General features: G+C 41.3%; 1 protein-coding gene across 1 annotated transcript in view; it reads left to right on the top strand.

The window, feature by feature from the left end:
* MAPK1 (mitogen-activated protein kinase 1) overlaps positions 1 to 15,827 on the top strand; it is a 37,846-nt gene extending 22,019 nt beyond the window's left edge. Inside the window, exons 5-9 of the mRNA XM_071445422.1 lie at positions 1,563 to 1,677; positions 2,224 to 2,355; positions 4,949 to 5,058; positions 5,780 to 5,907; positions 8,167 to 15,827. Coding sequence (XP_071301523.1) covers positions 1,563 to 1,677; positions 2,224 to 2,355; positions 4,949 to 5,058; positions 5,780 to 5,896 — 474 coding nt within the window. The 3' untranslated portion in view covers positions 5,897 to 5,907; positions 8,167 to 15,827. The remainder of the gene's footprint in view (positions 1 to 1,562; positions 1,678 to 2,223; positions 2,356 to 4,948; positions 5,059 to 5,779; positions 5,908 to 8,166) is intronic.
* The last annotated feature ends 1,348 nt before the right edge of the window (positions 15,828 to 17,175 follow it).

The raw sequence follows: 17,175 nt of genomic DNA, 5'->3' as shown, positions 1-17,175 counted from the left end.
TGGGCATGGTTTCCAGTAGAGCTGCTGGCTTGAAATAAATTGTGATTCCAGAATCAATTACTGGGTACTAGAACTGAGAAATCACGTGCTCAACTTCCCACACCTCCAGTTCCTTGCCAGTCACGAGGCTGCTTCCATCACCTGCTGTGCCACTGAGCAGGACAGGAGTGCTAGGAGTGAGCATTCTGCTGCTGCCTCCATCGAGGCTGCAAATGTTGCCTTAATGTCATCTTGACATCTTCATTTAGGTTTAGAATGTATAATGAGGGTGAATCTGATTCTGAATGAAGGCATGTGATCCTTCTTATGTGTCAGTCTTAATTGCATTCCCATAGTCTTCATGAAATCATTCCTTTGGTTTTTATGTATTTGGAATTACTGTTGTGTTCTGTGGCTGTTTTAAGGTGCATCCAATCCTTGTGTGGGTGGGGGGTGTCCTTTAGAATGCCTGTGTTCACTCCCACAGCCAGACACCTGTTAGCAAAGTACCCGAGTGACACCTGGAGCTGTATTTGGTATCCTGGGAGAGCTGTTGTTCCTGTAGGATTTACAGCTTTTCCAGTTGGTGGGTGTGTTTTGGTGCATCAGTAGCATGTCCAAGCAAATAGACATCTGACCAATTAAGTGTGTTTTCCTTCAGCTTCTTGTATTTTAAACTCACATCTTGTATTTTAAACCCTCACTGAGGCCACAACACTGGGCTGGTCCACATATCTACTTATCAAAGGTATCACAACAAATATATTTTGTGTTTGTAAGAGGTGGTCAGGTTAAAAGTTCCTGGTTTAATGTGTGATTCCTTTTATGATTCTGGCACCTTGAACACAAATGGTGAAGGGATGAATCCTGAGCAGCTGGAGCCCAGTGGCTGTGGGGACAGTGGGGACAGAGCCTTCCCAGGGGAGGGGCAGTGGCAGCAGGCCAGGCACGGGGGGCTCTGTCACTGACGGGTGTCACTGCTGTGCCTTTTCCTGGGGCTGGCAGGGGTTGGCCATACATGGGGATATCCCTCTGTTCCATTCCTGTTATACCCCAGGGACTGCTGTGCTCTGCTCCCAGCATCTGCACCTCCTCCTGCCTGTGGTGTTGGACAGAGCAGCCAAGCAGCAGCCATTGCTTTGGCCATTTCCCCCTTTGCCAAAGGCCTGGTCCTGGAGTGCAGCTTAGATCCCCTCAGGGACAGCTCTTTGACACGTGTTCAGCACTCTGTCAGGGGCTGTGCAATTCAGAATACCTGGTTTCCAAAATGTTTTAGTTTAAATTGGTTATAAAATTAGGGAATCTCAACAATTTGCAGTTGGTAACAAATTTAGCTAAACTTAAAAAATCCTTTTTGAAAATTGTCTCTTGGAGACTTCAGTTCTTGCTACCCCTTCAAAATAGTGTTTTGATATATGGTTCTTAATTATTTCATTTGTACAGAGAAACCAAACAGCATGAGCAAGCAGGACTCATCTAACAAAGAAAAAGATGATTTGTGTGCACTTTCACGGTTTACTAAAGTAACACTTGCTGCTATTATACAAAAATTTGACAAAAATGTGTTTCTGCTTCACTTGCAGGGTTACACCAAGTCCATTGACATCTGGTCAGTGGGCTGCATTCTGGCAGAGATGCTCTCCAACAGACCCATCTTCCCAGGAAAACACTACCTTGACCAACTTAACCATATCCTTGGTAAGCTTTATGGAAAAGCAGCATTTCCACATCTGCCTCTCCATCGTTTCTGCCAGCTGGGCTGGTCTTTCTCCAGTGGGTCACTGTGTAGGGTGTGCATCTGCAGGTGTGTCTGCTCTCCCCTCTCGTTATTTTTGCAGCAATTGCTACAGGTAATCATTGTTTTGGGGACAACTGGAGAATACTTAGCAATTTATTTACTACATCAGCAGATATATTTTTAAAACAAAATTTAAAAAAAAATAAATTAAAAGCTCATCTATTATTAGGTCCAGGTCAATTTTTTAAAACTTTCTTTAGGTACACTACTTAATGGGATCTTTCTGAGAGATTACACATCATTAGAAAACTCAGATCCATTTATTTATGTAACAAATGGTTTTTAGTAAAAGTTTCTAAAAACTACTCAGGTATTCTCTATCCTTAAAACATTTGGTCTGAAATCTCCTTCCCAGCAGTTTTAATACTGAGTTTTAGCAGATATGATACAGCTGTGTTAATATGATTTTCACAGAATGCACTATTGTTTGTATTCATATTTTTTAGGTATACTTGGATCCCCTTCCCAAGAAGATTTGAATTGTATAATAAATTTAAAGGCCAGAAACTACTTGCTTTCTCTACCACACAAAAATAAGGTACCATGGAACAGGCTGTTTCCAAATGCTGACCCCAAAGGTATTTGATACTCTATTACTTTGTATCAAAGTAATGGCAGGATGGGAGTTTCTATAACCTAAGAATTTATCTTTATATTGGAAATAGAACATGCAAGTGCCTTAAAATAGCACTGTTAATCTATTATAAAATCATAAACCAGCACAAAGCCCTCACACTAGTTTATCTTTTTAATGCAATTTTAGTAACTCTAAGATTACCTGTTGTGGAGTTTGGTCTTTAACTGACATGTGAGATCCAAACTCTTGTCACTGTCCTTAGAAGCACAGTTCATCATTCAAGTGCTGATCATCAGCACTGGATTTTGACACTGGCATCAAACAAGTCTTGAACTTTGTTTCTAGCACTAGGTAGGAGGCAGCTGCTTGCTGCTGCCCTGGGTAGAGTTTTGCAGACTGTGCATCAATTGTAGGTTAAACAGGGTCTCGTCAGCGGGTGGGATCCTTAGGTACCATGAAAGCTTAAAATTTAATGGGTTAAAAAATTCAGGATGTGTGGAGCAAAAGTTTTAAAAGCAAGGAATATAATAATTGTTAACCTTTCTTAACAAGGCTTTAGTAAAGGGTAAATGTGATTTGTTTTGCTAGATAGCTATTAATTTACCTTTTATAGTCAATTTTGTACAGTTTAAGGGTGGCTGTGTTCACAGTACAGCGCTCTTTTACCTGCTCTAGCACAATTCCTAAGTCACTTCTTTTTTAACTGATATGATAATTTACTTTTACTGGATATGATCAGGTACTGAATTACCATGTAAAAGCTGATTTCTGCAGATGGAACTGTATGGAGCTGATTATCTCTGTCATTGAGGAAAACAGCAGTGATTTATTCTGCTTTTATAGCAGTGCTCATCAGTGTGAGAATCCTCCCTGTGGGCTCTGACAGCTCAGGTGGCAGCAGTGCTGGTACCTCAGCTGAGGGGGAGTGTGCCATTGGTGCAGTCCTTGACAGTGACACCCCAAGGGCAGCTGTGCCAGGGCAGCTTTCAGGAGCTGGCTGGCACTGAAGGCAGGGGCAGCGCTGGGCCCTGTGCCCGCCTGGGGCTGAGTGAGGGAACCACAGCCAAGCACAGAGTGATGGCCGCAGGGATGGCCGCAGGGATGGTTCCAGGGATGGCCGCAGGGATGGCCGCAGGGATGGTTCCAGGGATGGCCGCAGGGATGGTTCCAGGGATGGCTGCAGGGATGGCTGCAGGGATGGCTGCAGGGATGGCCGCAGGGATGGTTCCAGGGATGGTTCCAGGGATGGTTCCAGGGATGGTTCCAGGGATGGTTCCAGGGATGGTTCCAGGGATGGTTCCAGGGATGGCCGCAGGGATGGTTCCAGGGATGGTTCCAGGGATGGTTCCAGGGATGGTTCCAGGGATGGCCGCAGGGATGGTTCCAGGGATGGTTCCAGGGATGGTTCCAGGGATGGTTCCAGGGATGGCCGCAGGGATGGTTCCAGGGATGGTTCCAGGGATGGCTGCAGGGATGGCCGCAGGGATGATTCCAGGGATGGCCGCAGGGATGGCTGCAGGGATGGTTCCAGTGCAGGCCTGAGGCTTTTGGAGCTGCCCTCGAGTGCAGCTGGGTCTCCTGGGCAGCGCTGGGTGCTGCTCAGACCCAGAGGAGCTCACTGCAGTGTGGGGTGATGGGGATGGTGCCTCCTCCCTCCCCAGGCTGTGCCATGACCTGAGGTCACAGGTGTGCTCCTCATCCTGGTGCAAAGCTGCAGCTGCTGCACTGCATCAAGAAGTCTCTGTTAAAATTCTGGTTCATAAATGATGTGGTGAGGAAAAAAAATGTGATGGAATTTAGGATACTGCAGATATCTTAGGGCTTCTTGCTGCTGTAATCAGTTTTTCTCTTCTTGGGAAAGGGAAATGTGTTACAGGCACAGTAGCTGACCAACTGCAGTAGCACTGATTTGTGATGCCTGTCCAGAGTTTCCCCAGACCTCACTCTTATCTTACTGGATCCTCAGGTTCTTTATGGATTCTTTGCGAGTTGTCTTCAACAGATTTTGAATCTCATGAATATAAATGTATTTGCATCTTCTCTGGAGAGTATCTTCTGTGCTGCTGGTTGTGCCAGAATATTTCACTGTGATGATCTAGAACTCCTAATGACTTCTGGATGATATTTTCATCTGTAAACAGCCAAGCTCTCTTTTCAGAATAAGAACATATTCATAATTATTTATTTCAGAAAAGCTCCATCTTAGTTTGGATTTTGGCACAAAAATCCAAAGCATTTTTCTGAGAGAAGAAAAAGCCTCATCTATTTAATTTCTGTTATAGTTCAAGCCAGATTGTACTGTAGGATTTGCTGTGTTTCTTGCCTTGCCATCCCTTCTGGGGCTGAAGGGCTTGGGCAGGGTAACACCTGTGCTGGAGCAGGGGTGCCCAGGGCAGCTGCAGCCCAGGAATGCTGAGAGGAGCTGGCACAGCCTCTGTGCCCAGGTTACAGCTCCCAGCCACAGCAGGGGAGCTCCAGGGCTGCACTGCCATTAGCACAGACCTTGGGCAGTGGATATTGTCTGGGTAAGGTCAAGGTTTGTGACACTTTTTTGGAGTGTGTATTAAATCTTTGCTCACTTTTTTTCCTCTTAGCACTTGATTTGTTGGATAAAATGTTGACCTTTAATCCTCATAAGCGGATTGAAGTGGAGCAAGCTTTAGCCCATCCATATCTGGAGCAGTATTATGATCCAAGTGATGAGGTAAAGGCATTGTTAAAATGTAAACATTGATCAAATGATCCAGCTGATTATTTTCTACTTCAGTTCAAGGGGAATATTTCTACTGCACTAACGGAGTTGAAGAACAAATTGCATCAATTTACCACAATTTCTCACTTCAGTACAACACTTAGGAGATGCCACACAATAAATAGATACTAAAGTGTCCTCCCTCTCCAGAAAATGGAGACTCTCAGCTCATGTGAGGCCTGGTTTCATAATGTCTGAGGTAAAGGAGGAGGATGACTGAGTTTGCCATCAGATTATGCTTTATAAACCTGAATTGGAACTGGCTGTAGTTTATGTACAGTTCTGAGGAGATTTCTGGCTCATTTTTCTGAAGAAATAGGGGAGGAGGAAATAACCTAGTTTCCCTTAAGGGCCAGATATGTTTATTCCAATTTAAAAAAATGTTTAAGATAATTTTTTTCTTCAAGTAGATACTGAGTTAAGAGCCTCAAATAAATATTTCAACTTGTAGTTTGGATTTGACCAGCTACTTACTGTGCTTGATGTAAATTTTGATAAACTAATACCTAAAGCACACATAGGACTAACAGGGGGAGTTCTGCCTTGAAGACTGCTCAGTGTTAGCTATTTTTGTGCAGGACATTTTCAGACTTTTTCCCCATCCATAAAAGGACTGCATGAAATTGAACAGCACGGTGACATTAAAATAATGATATTTCTTTGTGTTACTAAGCCTGTAGCTGAAGCACCCTTCAAGTTTGATATGGAGTTGGATGACTTGCCGAAGGAAAAGCTGAAAGAATTGATTTTTGAGGAAACTGCAAGATTCCAGCCAGGATACCGATCTTAAGTCGTGCATAGGTAAGGTCACAGCAGTAGGGGACACTTGGGCAGGGGGGACATTTGAGACTTTGGTGCTGCTGGTGAAATGTAGGACTTGCCTGTCCCAGTGCCCAGTAACTCCCTGTCCAAGGAGCTGACCTCAGCCCTGTCCTGTTTTTGAGGAAAGTTTCTGTTTGCCCACAGCAGTGAAGTGTCCACATGGAATCCAGGCAACTGTCCCAGGTGTTTATGTTATTGTAGGTTACATTTAGGGAACAAGAATTGCATTTCAATAGTGCTGCTTAGAATAAAGGCAATGGTAACGCTTTGAAATGCAAATTTTATTAAAAATCATTTTAGGGGGCAATGTTCTTCATATTTTACACATACATAATTTGGTCATATGGCTTCAAAGGCTTTTAAAAAAACCTCCTCCTAAATGTAATGTACAGAGGAGAAATCTCTTAAATTATTTTAAAAGAAAAAACCCACACACAAAACTTCAGCAGAAATTATCTTCAGTTTTAAGTAGCTCCCAAATAGTGTGAGTAAATAGGAATAGGTATTTAAATATTCATAAATTAATTATTATTAACCTTCCTAGCATCTTGAAGGTCTGAAAGTTTAATTTAAGATTAAATGTACTTATATTCACTGACTGACTTTTTTTTTTAAGTCAATGAACTTAACTGGTCTTCCTGTGCCACAAGGCTTGCAAGTCTCGGGAGTTTCATACCAAATTGGCCAAACACTGACTTGATTGGAGCACCTGGGAAACTTCTGTGATACTGATAGGGGAAAGTATCAAAGTTTTATGAGTGGAAAGGAAAAACAAGCCAAAGGCAACAGGCTGCCCTGGGTTTCCTGGTTTGTGCTCTGTGTGCTTTCCTCCCCCAGAGCAGCATTCTGCAATCACTGCTTTGTGGGGGCAGCTCCAGCAGGAAGGTGAGGTGTTGAGCCAGGGCACTTCCTTGCTGCCAGAAATCCACGGGGGTAATCCACAGCTCTGGCAGTGTGCCAGAGCTTTGGCGCTTTGCTGTAAGCAATAACTTTTCTGCACTAAAAACATGATTGCAGTTTCTGCATTGCATATACCCCCAGGTTTTCATTGAATGATGAATTCATAGGAAAGAAAAAGAAAGTGGGGGAAACTTTTAAAAGTTTTTACTTCATTAGGGTAACAGCTGTTGCCACTGGCTTGAGTATTTAGATGTATAGAAGCTCACAAATGAACAAATTTCAATTTTTACAAATACTGCATTTTGTTTATTTAAGCTTGCTAGGTGATATTTGAACTGTTGTAATAATTGAAAGGTAGGGAAATCTGAGGTTCACACACTGGTTCTATTAGTTGGCATTGTTAATAGAGCAGATCTGGGACACAGTGACTGACTGGTGTTCATGTCCCACTCATGTTTTCTGTGTGAGAGCACAGCTGTGCATGTACACACGGTGGAAACAAGTTACAGAAATCTTTAGGAACAAGCTGAAGCCTGTTCCTCATAGGCTGTAGTCTCAAGGAAGGGCAGTGAGTGGTTACTGGTGTGGTAAATCACAGTTTGTGATCTCTTGCTTGCCTCATTGCTCAGACCATATTTACCTAGGTTGTATTAGGGATTAAGGGATAAAAGGATTAGGGATAAAGATATCGGTGATCCGTTGCTAGCAGAAATTTCTGGTTTGATAAAAATGTTACCTTCAAATGCTACTATGCAGAATTGATTTGGCCAGCACAATACTGAAATTGAAATACTGTACTTAGCTTGGTGAGGACAGTTGGTAATTTGTCCAAGTCATTTGTGGGTAGGATTGCCAGCTCTGCCATAGCACAGCAGTTTAAACAGAGCTGCTTGACATCCTAGTGAGGGCCAGTCCCCAGGAGCTGGCTTCAAATGCACAGTACCAGTGTCCTGCTGTGCATTCCTGTTCTCCTGCACACCCCCTGGCCTTCAGCAGCCAGCTCCTCTCACTGGGCTGTTTCTTGAGATTCAAAGTGTCCCCTGAGCTGTGGATTTTGGAATTGAGAAGCAATATGAAAACAACAGATTTTTGGTTCAGACAAACAATGTACTTCATTGATTAGTTATGTTTAATCTTTCTAATCTTTTGAAGAATTAATAGTTTAAAATTGAATGCCCTGAGATCCACTGTCTCTGAATTCTTTTTTAACATGTGTAGATCCTGCTGGCTCTGGCTGATGGTAAACACACTGTGCACAGAGCACAGAAATAGGAAAGGGTTGTTTTAAAAGGTGATGTTAAATTTCCTTCACTGAAATATGTCTCTGCTCTCTTGTAGGACAAGGACTTAAAGGACTGGGCATGCTCAAATGTTGCTGTTCCTCTTCCCAGTTCTTTATTGTTGGTCATGTCTTGTGGCCTCTCTCAGCTTATCCACTAACTCCTTTGAGCCATTCAGGAGGGCGGTTCCTGGTAGTTTTGGCTTTTCATGCTTTCAATGAATCTTTTAAGCCTGAAGAATTGTAATTGACACTCCTATGCGTAATGCCCATTGTTGACCTGTTGCAGTACTGTACTGTACGTGCACCTACTGCTGCCCGTGTTTTAACTGCTTGCTTTCTGGTTTGAAAGATGCAGTGGTTCCTTTCACTCCTGGATCAATGTCCAAGAAGAGAATCCATTCACCTGTAAGACGTTTACACCATGAACTGTTTTTCTGACTTTACTGAAGTCGCTGGCATTTTTTTTAGAAAAGCTACTATTCAGGGCACTTTAAGTCAGTGACATCCCAGATTTTTTTTGCACGTCCTTTTTAAATAGAAATGGTTGGTTAGCATCCGGCAGAGTGTTCCATTATGCTATGGATTGCAGCATAAGTTGTGTTCATGTTAATCTTGCTTATGCACTTGTTTGGGTGTCCTGTGCTGTACATACAGGTATTCTATCCAATGTAAGAGCTACATAGGAGCCCATCTTAACTGAATTCATCCAAGAAACATTTTTCCATGTATTGACAAAATTTGTACCTTTTTTTCCCTGCTTTTCCTAAGAGAGATCATTTAAAGTTTACCCACGTTGGAGGCATAGTACTCCCAAAGTTCCTACCATGCAGCAGTGCTTGTACAGCCTGTGCAAAGGCAAGGTGGCAGCTGCAGCTGCTCTTTGCTCCCTGAGTGCTGGAAGGGTTAACACAGACCACGATGGCACCGTGACCCCATGGCCAGTGCTTTTCCTGGGCAAGGCAGCCGTATCTGGTGGCAAGCAAGAATTCAGAATATGATATTAATTAACTCAGTCTACATCCTGCATACCAATGAAATGCTTCAAATGAGGATTGATAGTTTTGACATTTGAATCTAATCACTGACATTCAGATTCTTGCAGAGAGGAACACTGCATCTTCAAATGAGAAAGTTTGATTTTACTTTTGCTCCTACAGCATGTCAGCATCTCAAGTTCATTTCTTGCAACCTACACTATGGTGATTTGTAATCAAGCCTCCATGAGCTCGTGACATGAAGTACTGTTCTGTTGTCAAGTACTATCAAACTTTTCTGATAATGCTGAGTTAGGACAACCAAACAAAGCTAGCACTAAATAACATTTAAAATTGTATACCTTTTAATGATCTTTTCAAGTATTTGTTACTGAAATTGTATAATGTGGAGTTTACTAGGTGTTATGTTCCAGTGCAGTGCCTCCTTTTCTTTCCCCACTGCTCTCTGTGGTGAGAAATTTGCCTTGTTTAAAATAATTACTGTGCCCTCGCATGACTGTTAAAGCTTTCTGTGCAAAGATGATTGTCTAAGTGCCACATGCCTATGATTGAGAAAAAAAAATAATCTATTGTTACCTCTGAGTTGTGTTCAACTGAAATGCTATTCAACAAATAACTTAGGAAAAATAGTTCTATTTTTAGCTTTTCATATCTCTGCTGTCTTTTTCTCATTTTATTTTGGCAGCAGTGAAGAATGGATTGTATAAAGACTGCTTGCTAATATGAACAAAATGCACTTGTAATTCCTGGAAATAAATTTAAATCTTATATCTTCACATTAACATTAAGAATTAGTTTTTGGTTTCCTCTTGGGTAATGTCTTTGAATGGAAATCAGGTTCAATTGCTACTGTAGTACATAAGGATGCTGGCTGGTTAATAACTCCAGGCTTCCTCATACCATTTAGTCTGCTCTTCAGAGAAATCTAGAAAGCCATTAACTTAGACTCCAGTAGATAAGGGTGCTTACAAGATTCCATTTCAATTTTTTTTTCCTATAGTTTAAGTGTTAATCTGCCAAAACTAATTTTTAATAAGCAAGGGTTCATCATTAAAGGGCATTTTCTATTAGGAAGTTCCTGTGGTACATAAATCTCTGACGTGGGGAACAAATTCAGAGCATTGTCAGGACACTGCACAAGTGATCATGGAATCGTGGTATGGAACCTATGCTAAAAACATTTCTGTAGAAGAAATATGCACTTGACTGTTGATATCAGTGTAGAAATTTCTCTTGACCTTTCTACACATCTTTACCAAAATGCTTTTCTCACTCAGTTTTGAAAAGTTGAAATAGTTCTAGAATCTCTGCTACTTGCATGATCATCATTACAACAGGAATCATTTTTGGCACGGTTGGAAAGATGACTGTTACTGAAATTAGTTTGTAACACCTTCGTTTTAATTTATTAAGGAAGAACTTTGGCAGCTTACTTCACCCTTCTCTTTCCCAATTCTTTTTTTTTAATACTGTCTTTAATTTGGGATGTTTGGGGAGGTGTAGACTTACCCTTGCATCCTCTCTGAGTGAGAAGCCGAGGATTTGCTTTACCTAATGTCTGGTGCTTTTGGGCTTTTTTCCTTAGCTACTTTTGCTGAATCCAATTGGCATCCATCAGGATCCATAACCACATTCATCAATCTTTTACTGAATTCAGTCAACATTGTTGGGTTGAATTTGTTGATGCGTCAAATGCTGAAGCACGAGGTTTTTTTTGGTCAGATTTTAAAAATAGTTTAAAGAAGGTGCCTCTAACAACACTGTGTTAGGTCAGTTATTTCATCATTTTACATTGGGTTCTTTTCTTTATGCAGTTTTTATATTTTAGAGCGGAGAACAGCAACTCTTAATCGAAGTAGCATGCATATTTCATGGTAAAGATGCTTTGGGAATAAGGAATGTAAACAGTTCACTGTCAAAAACATTCCAACCTTACAGCTGAAGAAAAATATGCAAACACAAAATTCTCATGGATACTTTGGCAAACAAGCCTCTGACTCTGCTGTCCTGCCTGTGGCCAGACTCTTCCTCACCCCTGTGACACCAGAGCTGGGCCGCGTGCGCCGGGAGCTTCTGGGAGTGGCAGTGGGGACAGACAAAACCTGAGGAGCTGGGCAGGGCTTTCCTTGCAGAATGAGAGAATGAAAAACCTGTTGTTGCTGCCCACTGTAATATGCTACAATATATTTATACCATGTCAAAGTTGTTTGCTGAGCAACTGTACTATAGATTTAAACTTTATTAATATATATTTGCTTATGTTAGTGTAGTTTATATAGTCCTTGGTTATTGATAAATTTATTGTGTTGTTACAGCACAGTGATATGGTATAAATATAGGTCTATACATACACACCATATACTTATGAATTTGGTCCCTTGCATAGTACTTTTATATTTGTACAGCAATGTCTTCAAGCAATCCCAGATTTTAGGGGAAATATTTTTGTAAATGCAGTGGTTTAAACAAAAAAGTCCAAACAATCCTTTTACTAAGTTTTAAATACATTTGTGGTTCAAAATGGTTTAGTTAACAATTGAAATCAAGACACTAAATTAGTGAAAAGTGCACATTAGTGAAGTGAAGCTTACAGTGGTTTTTGTAGCATGTGCTGTGATCAAACCAAGTGACACATTGGCAGAAATGTAAAAGTTGGACTACATGTGTAAATCTAGAACAAATTTCTAAAGGTTGCAGCTGGTTTACTTACTATTGTTGCCTTTTCTCGTGTTGTATCAGTGTAGAGTACTCTTAAAATACTCAAACTGCTTTGTCTTTGCTTTGTACTGTTGGTGCCTTCTTAGTCACGTACCCCACAAGTCCTGCATAGCTAATTTAGTTAATGGTAAGTTTAAAATAAAAAAGCAAAGGAAGATTTTATAAAAAATAAATAAATCATTTTCTGTATGTTCTTATTCATTGTAACAATTAAACATTTATATTGTGACAGATTTGTGATTTGGTTAATCTGTATAGATCAATTGTAAGTAGCAAAGGTTTATATTTCGTCTTATTCTTTTGATGTTGTAAACGTTTGTGATTTTCTTTTTTAAATCAGGTAACTTAATGTTCTGTTTTGTTTTTGGCATCTGAATCTTGTAAAAACAAATGCAAAGAAAATCATTAAATTGTGTCCCTGTATTACCAAACCAGCATAGTTCCGTGCATATCTAGAACGACTGGGACTTTGCTTTGGCCTGAGCTGGTCCATTGGCTGATCCAAAACTGCCCCTCCTTGGCCTGCAGGCAGGAGCTGTAACTGCTCAAGGTGTGTCCCCCTGTGTAGCTGTACCAGCTTGGAATTCAATTAAGGAAGCCATCCCAAAAAAAAAAAAACAACAAAAAAAAAACCACAGATGAGCTTTCTTTATAGACAGGCAGAATGTGTTATCTTTGGTGTGAGAAAATGATGAAATCTTGACCTGCTGAGTGATGCAAATCAGTGCCAGTGTTACCTGATGGCTCACAGGCTTTTCTGACACTCTTTCTATGGATATTCACATTGCACTGTTCCCATGAAATCTTGAACATGTTTACTTGTGTAATCTTTAGAAACCAAATGTTTTCATTTCAGTACAAAAAGGTTCTTCTCTGACCAGGGATTTGAAATGTGGGATTTCTGCGAGCAGTGCAAGTTCATATCACTGTCATGGACCTTTAACTCTTCTTCAAAGAATTGAACTCTTAAAAGGTGTAGCTGGATAATGGCAGCTAAAAACTTCTCTAGTTAATATGAAAAGGCAAAAAATGTGGCCTGCAACTAAAGAAAGCTTAACCTTATCTGGCAGGTGCGTAATAGCTCTGAGATTGGCTTGTAAAAATTCATCTCTCATTCCCCTCCTTGGCTTTCACTGCAGAGTACAGACTTTTTTTCCCCCAAGAATAATACAGAGTTTCATTTTTGCCGTGTTTCTGTGTGTTCTTAACATTGTTGTTGGCTGTGGCTGTTCCCCTGGCAGAAGGTGTGTTCACTGTAGCATGCACTTCAGGAAGGGACTTCAAGGTACAACTGCACAGCTGCTTGGCTCCAGGAAAGTTTTGACAAATAACTGATTTGACTTAACATTGTTGTGGTCCTTGTTTCAGTGGGATTAGTTTGAAATACCACACAAATTTCCTGTGTTTGAGCAGAAGTGGCTGTAAGCTCTCCATGTGTAAGCTTCAGGTGTAGTGGGCACTCCTGAGCTGTTGGGATGTGGGTTGGGGTGGTGGTTCCAGTGAGCACCCCCAGGTGCTGGGGAGATGCTGCACTCAGATACCAGGAAGGCTGGCAAGGAGCTGCTTCTGAGGACAAGCTGTGTTTATTGGAAGAGATTAATGTAGCTCTGATGGCATCAAGCTGTGTAGAACTCTGACCCAGGACCCTGCAGACCAAAGATAATTCTGTGTTGTGCATGGTTCATCTTTAGTTATTCTTTCTACTAAATTGCATATATGTAACACTGAAAAGTTTAAAAAACACTTGAGGAATGTAGAAGACTCACAAACATCATCACATCAATGTATGCTGGGTCTGTTGGTGGTTACCTTGCTCTTCTCCCCCACAAGTCCAGGTAGCTTCAGGAGGAGTTCTAGAGCCTCAACTCTGCTTTCAAAGGCAACTTCAGTGTGTCTGCTGAACCTCCACTGGTGTCAGGGGTGTTCACATCCCTGTCAGGAAGGCAGCCCTGCTGATGTGCTGTTTGTGTCAAACCTGATCTTGGGAGTTGGATGTGAGAACTGTTCTGTAACCCCTCAGTCTTTTTCCCTGTAATTTATGACAACTTTCCTTCAAATGTTTTCTAAAACTCTGCCCTGTTTTCAGGACATCTTGCTATTGGCAATTTACTTTTCTCTGTGAAACTGAGTCTAAACAAGTTCCACTTGTTACAAAAAAAAAATCTTTATTTTATAGGATTTGTAAGCGTTCTGATGATAAACAGCAGATTATTGATCCTGTTAAACTGATGTACCTTGTGAATACTGAAAACTTCCTGCAAGTTCCCTAAAGCTGCCTCTTGTTTTGCTCTCAACATGCACACACACAGAGCCTATTTTTCCTGAAGTTCCTTCTCTTTCCAGCTGATTAATTGGTGTGGTAATGTGTGCTCCTTCTAGCTTAGTACAGAGGTAGCTTGTGTTTGTATGTGAAGGCTGAAGAGACTTGAAGTCTTCTATTCCTGATTTCCCTGAAAAGAGCAAGAAAAGCCTTGCCAGGGTCTTGGGTTTGCAGTGTTTCTTACCTAAAAAGACAGTAATAAAAATACTTTCATGTCTCTTGCCAGTCTGTGAGTTTGTGTGCGCTCAGCTGTTGCCTGCAGCTCCTCTCTCTCCTTGCCTCACTGCTTGCACTGGGCTGACCTTTGATCTGAGTTCCTCTTCAGTGACACTGCTCCTCCTCAGGGGTTTACACTTTCCATGTTGGGATCTTTCTCCAAAGTCCCTTGTGTGCTCTGGCTTGATGACTTCACTCCTTTGTTCTTTCTTTTCCTTGCCTCACACGCTTGTAGATTCCTGCAGTCTCACAGCTCTGCTTTTATTTGCTTTTCATTTTTTGCCTCTGTAGAGCTGAGCCGAGGACACAGTTGTGCCTCAAGGGCTGGGGCTGGGTACAGCAGCTGGCCTGGAGCCCTGGCTCTGGGGAGAAACCCGAGGTGCTGCAGGACAGCTCCAGTGCTGGGCCAGCCCTGCAGCAGCCAGCTCTTGGTGCAGGGATCTCTTATTCCACCTTGCGAGTTTCATTCTGACCTTGAACACACAACTTAGAAATCATGGAAGATGTTAATCTCTATCTGTGATGTGTGATCTGTGTCTGAAAATTCAGGCTTTTTTAGAAAAAAAAAATCCAAAGCTGTAAGAGAATGCCATAGAATTTTTTTAAATTTGCTGTTACTAAAAGAATTGAGATGCACCTTTTAGGAGGGTAGTTTGTTTGTTTATTTGTTTTTGTTGGTTTGTTGTTTGTGATTTTTTTGTAACATCCAAGACAAAATGGCTTGCTGTGAACATCTTTTTCTGCCTTAAAATTGCAAATGCAAAAATGCTGAATATTCAGAATTTTGGCTTGAGACTCACTGAACTGATACTGCAAGAGAGCTGGAAGGTTTTTTAGTCGAGCTTTTTTCTCCTAGGTCACCTTTAATTTTGTTAGCTAGTACTGAAAAGGAAATTTGGACTAAAAATCCTTTCTTTGTTCCTGGAAGTGTTAAAACTCACAGATATTCTAACTTACAGTTGAGGCACCACAGACTCAAGAGTTCAAACTTTGGACTTTCTAATGCATTCTGTGTTTTAAAAAACTTTGTTAGTTTTTGTACACATACATACCTTTGCAGGCTTTCTGAGTAGGTTTGCACAGGTGTGGAGGAGACACAAACTTGCAGACCAGTTTTCCCACTCAGAAATATTTCAGTGGGTGTTGTGGCTGTCACTGTAGCTCCGTGTTTTGATTCTGTTTGCCTCCATGCAGTATAAGCACAGCACTCCAGACAAAAGTGGGGATTGAAAACAAAACCATTTCTTAATCATTCTGTTGTAGCTAAATGTAATATAAATTTGGATTTGAGGATATGCTTGGTATTTTGGAGGAACTGTGTTAAGCTGTTTTTACAGCTGACTTGGTGACATTTCTGTAAGTAAAATATGCTGTTGTTCCAGCATGGCAAAGGTCTGCATAATTCATGTGCTCAACTTAATCACTGGTTTTCTTCTTGTGACAATAAATGGCATTGTACCAAAAGCAATATATCCTGTGTGTAGTTACTAGTGGAAATAATTATTATTGTGCAGCTTGTATATTCATTGTCTTTGCAGCCCCTAGCATGGATTGTGTGCACTGACAGTCGCTCCAGGCTATTAAAGATGTCTAGGGGAAAGCCAGGTCCTGGATAACACTTGTTTGCTTTCTGGAAGCTGTTGCTGTACTTTGAAGCAGAAAAGGGTTGCACCTGATGCTGCATTAAGCTTATTTTCTTCCGAGTCTTGTCATCAGAATACATCTAAGTCTAGAGTGTTTCTCCACATTGTTCTTCTTGAGAAAGGCCCAGGCTCAACACCAGCATCATGAGAGCCAATGATGATAAGAGAGCAGAAGGGTTTTTTTTCTCTGCTTGATTCTGGGATTCTGCTAAACTGTGCTCAGCTTTAGAGCACAGCACTGTAAAAAGACTTACGGAATGCTGCAACTGGCTTTGCTCACCAAGTACTTAAGAGCAGATAAGACCTCACAGGCAATATGCAATGCTGGGGAACTCTCTAGTCATAAGTTCTGTTCCCTCCTGCCCCCCAGTAGCAATTCTGCACTACTGGCTCTGCAAGTAAACCAGCCCTGGGTAACTCCGTCCAAAGGGAAGCTTGGGGTTTAATTTCTGGATGTTCAAAAGGGCAAGATATTAAGACAGTTTTCTCCCTATCACTTGCATTTGACTGCTAGTGTAGTAGTCATTATACTAAATTGTCACTGTACAAAAAAATTCATACTGTAGAAATAAGAGGGCTGAAGAGCTTGTTCTTCTCAACATATATTCCTTCTTACTAAGTCTGTAGAAAAATACTTTAAGTTAGAGCTAAATAGCCTTTCTGCATTCCCTTGTGCACATTTTTCTCTGCTGCCTCCTTCTTAGATGTGACTTACTTTACTGCTAATGGTGTTCTATAAACTGTAGTACTACAGGTGTCATGGTAACTTGTAAATAAAATTACTGTAAACGCACAGTCAAGTTATTTGTGGTGCTGCTCTGTACACGTGTGACACTGCCTTAGCTCTCAGTCCTCACTGCACTTCCTGGAGGATCACCTGGGGATTAGAAAGGCTGTGCCTGTGCTTTTATGAGGAACCTTTTGCTGACCAGCCTCCACAGCAATCTGGTCCTATTAACAAGTTCCAGGCAACTCTAGCATTGACAGCAATTATTCTAGGCAGGAACATTGCCACATTATTTGCCAGCTGACAGCAAATCAACCCTTCTGTCAGACTGATTGTCAGTGGAGCAATAATACCATTTTATGTAAATACCTCTAACCATTTGTATAACAAGTACAGAGCACAGGATAATTTGCAGTGGGAAGCTGATGAGGAAGCTGTTGCTGGGG

Source organism: Agelaius tricolor, unplaced genomic scaffold (genome assembly GCF_023055355.1).
Source record: "Agelaius tricolor isolate 1412-34295 unplaced genomic scaffold, bAgeTri1.0.p SCAF_20, whole genome shotgun sequence".
NCBI classification, from domain to species: Eukaryota; Metazoa; Chordata; class Aves; order Passeriformes; family Icteridae; genus Agelaius; species Agelaius tricolor.
The sequence above is the reverse complement of the archived record's forward strand: the minus strand, read 5'-3'. Positions and strand labels throughout refer to the sequence as shown.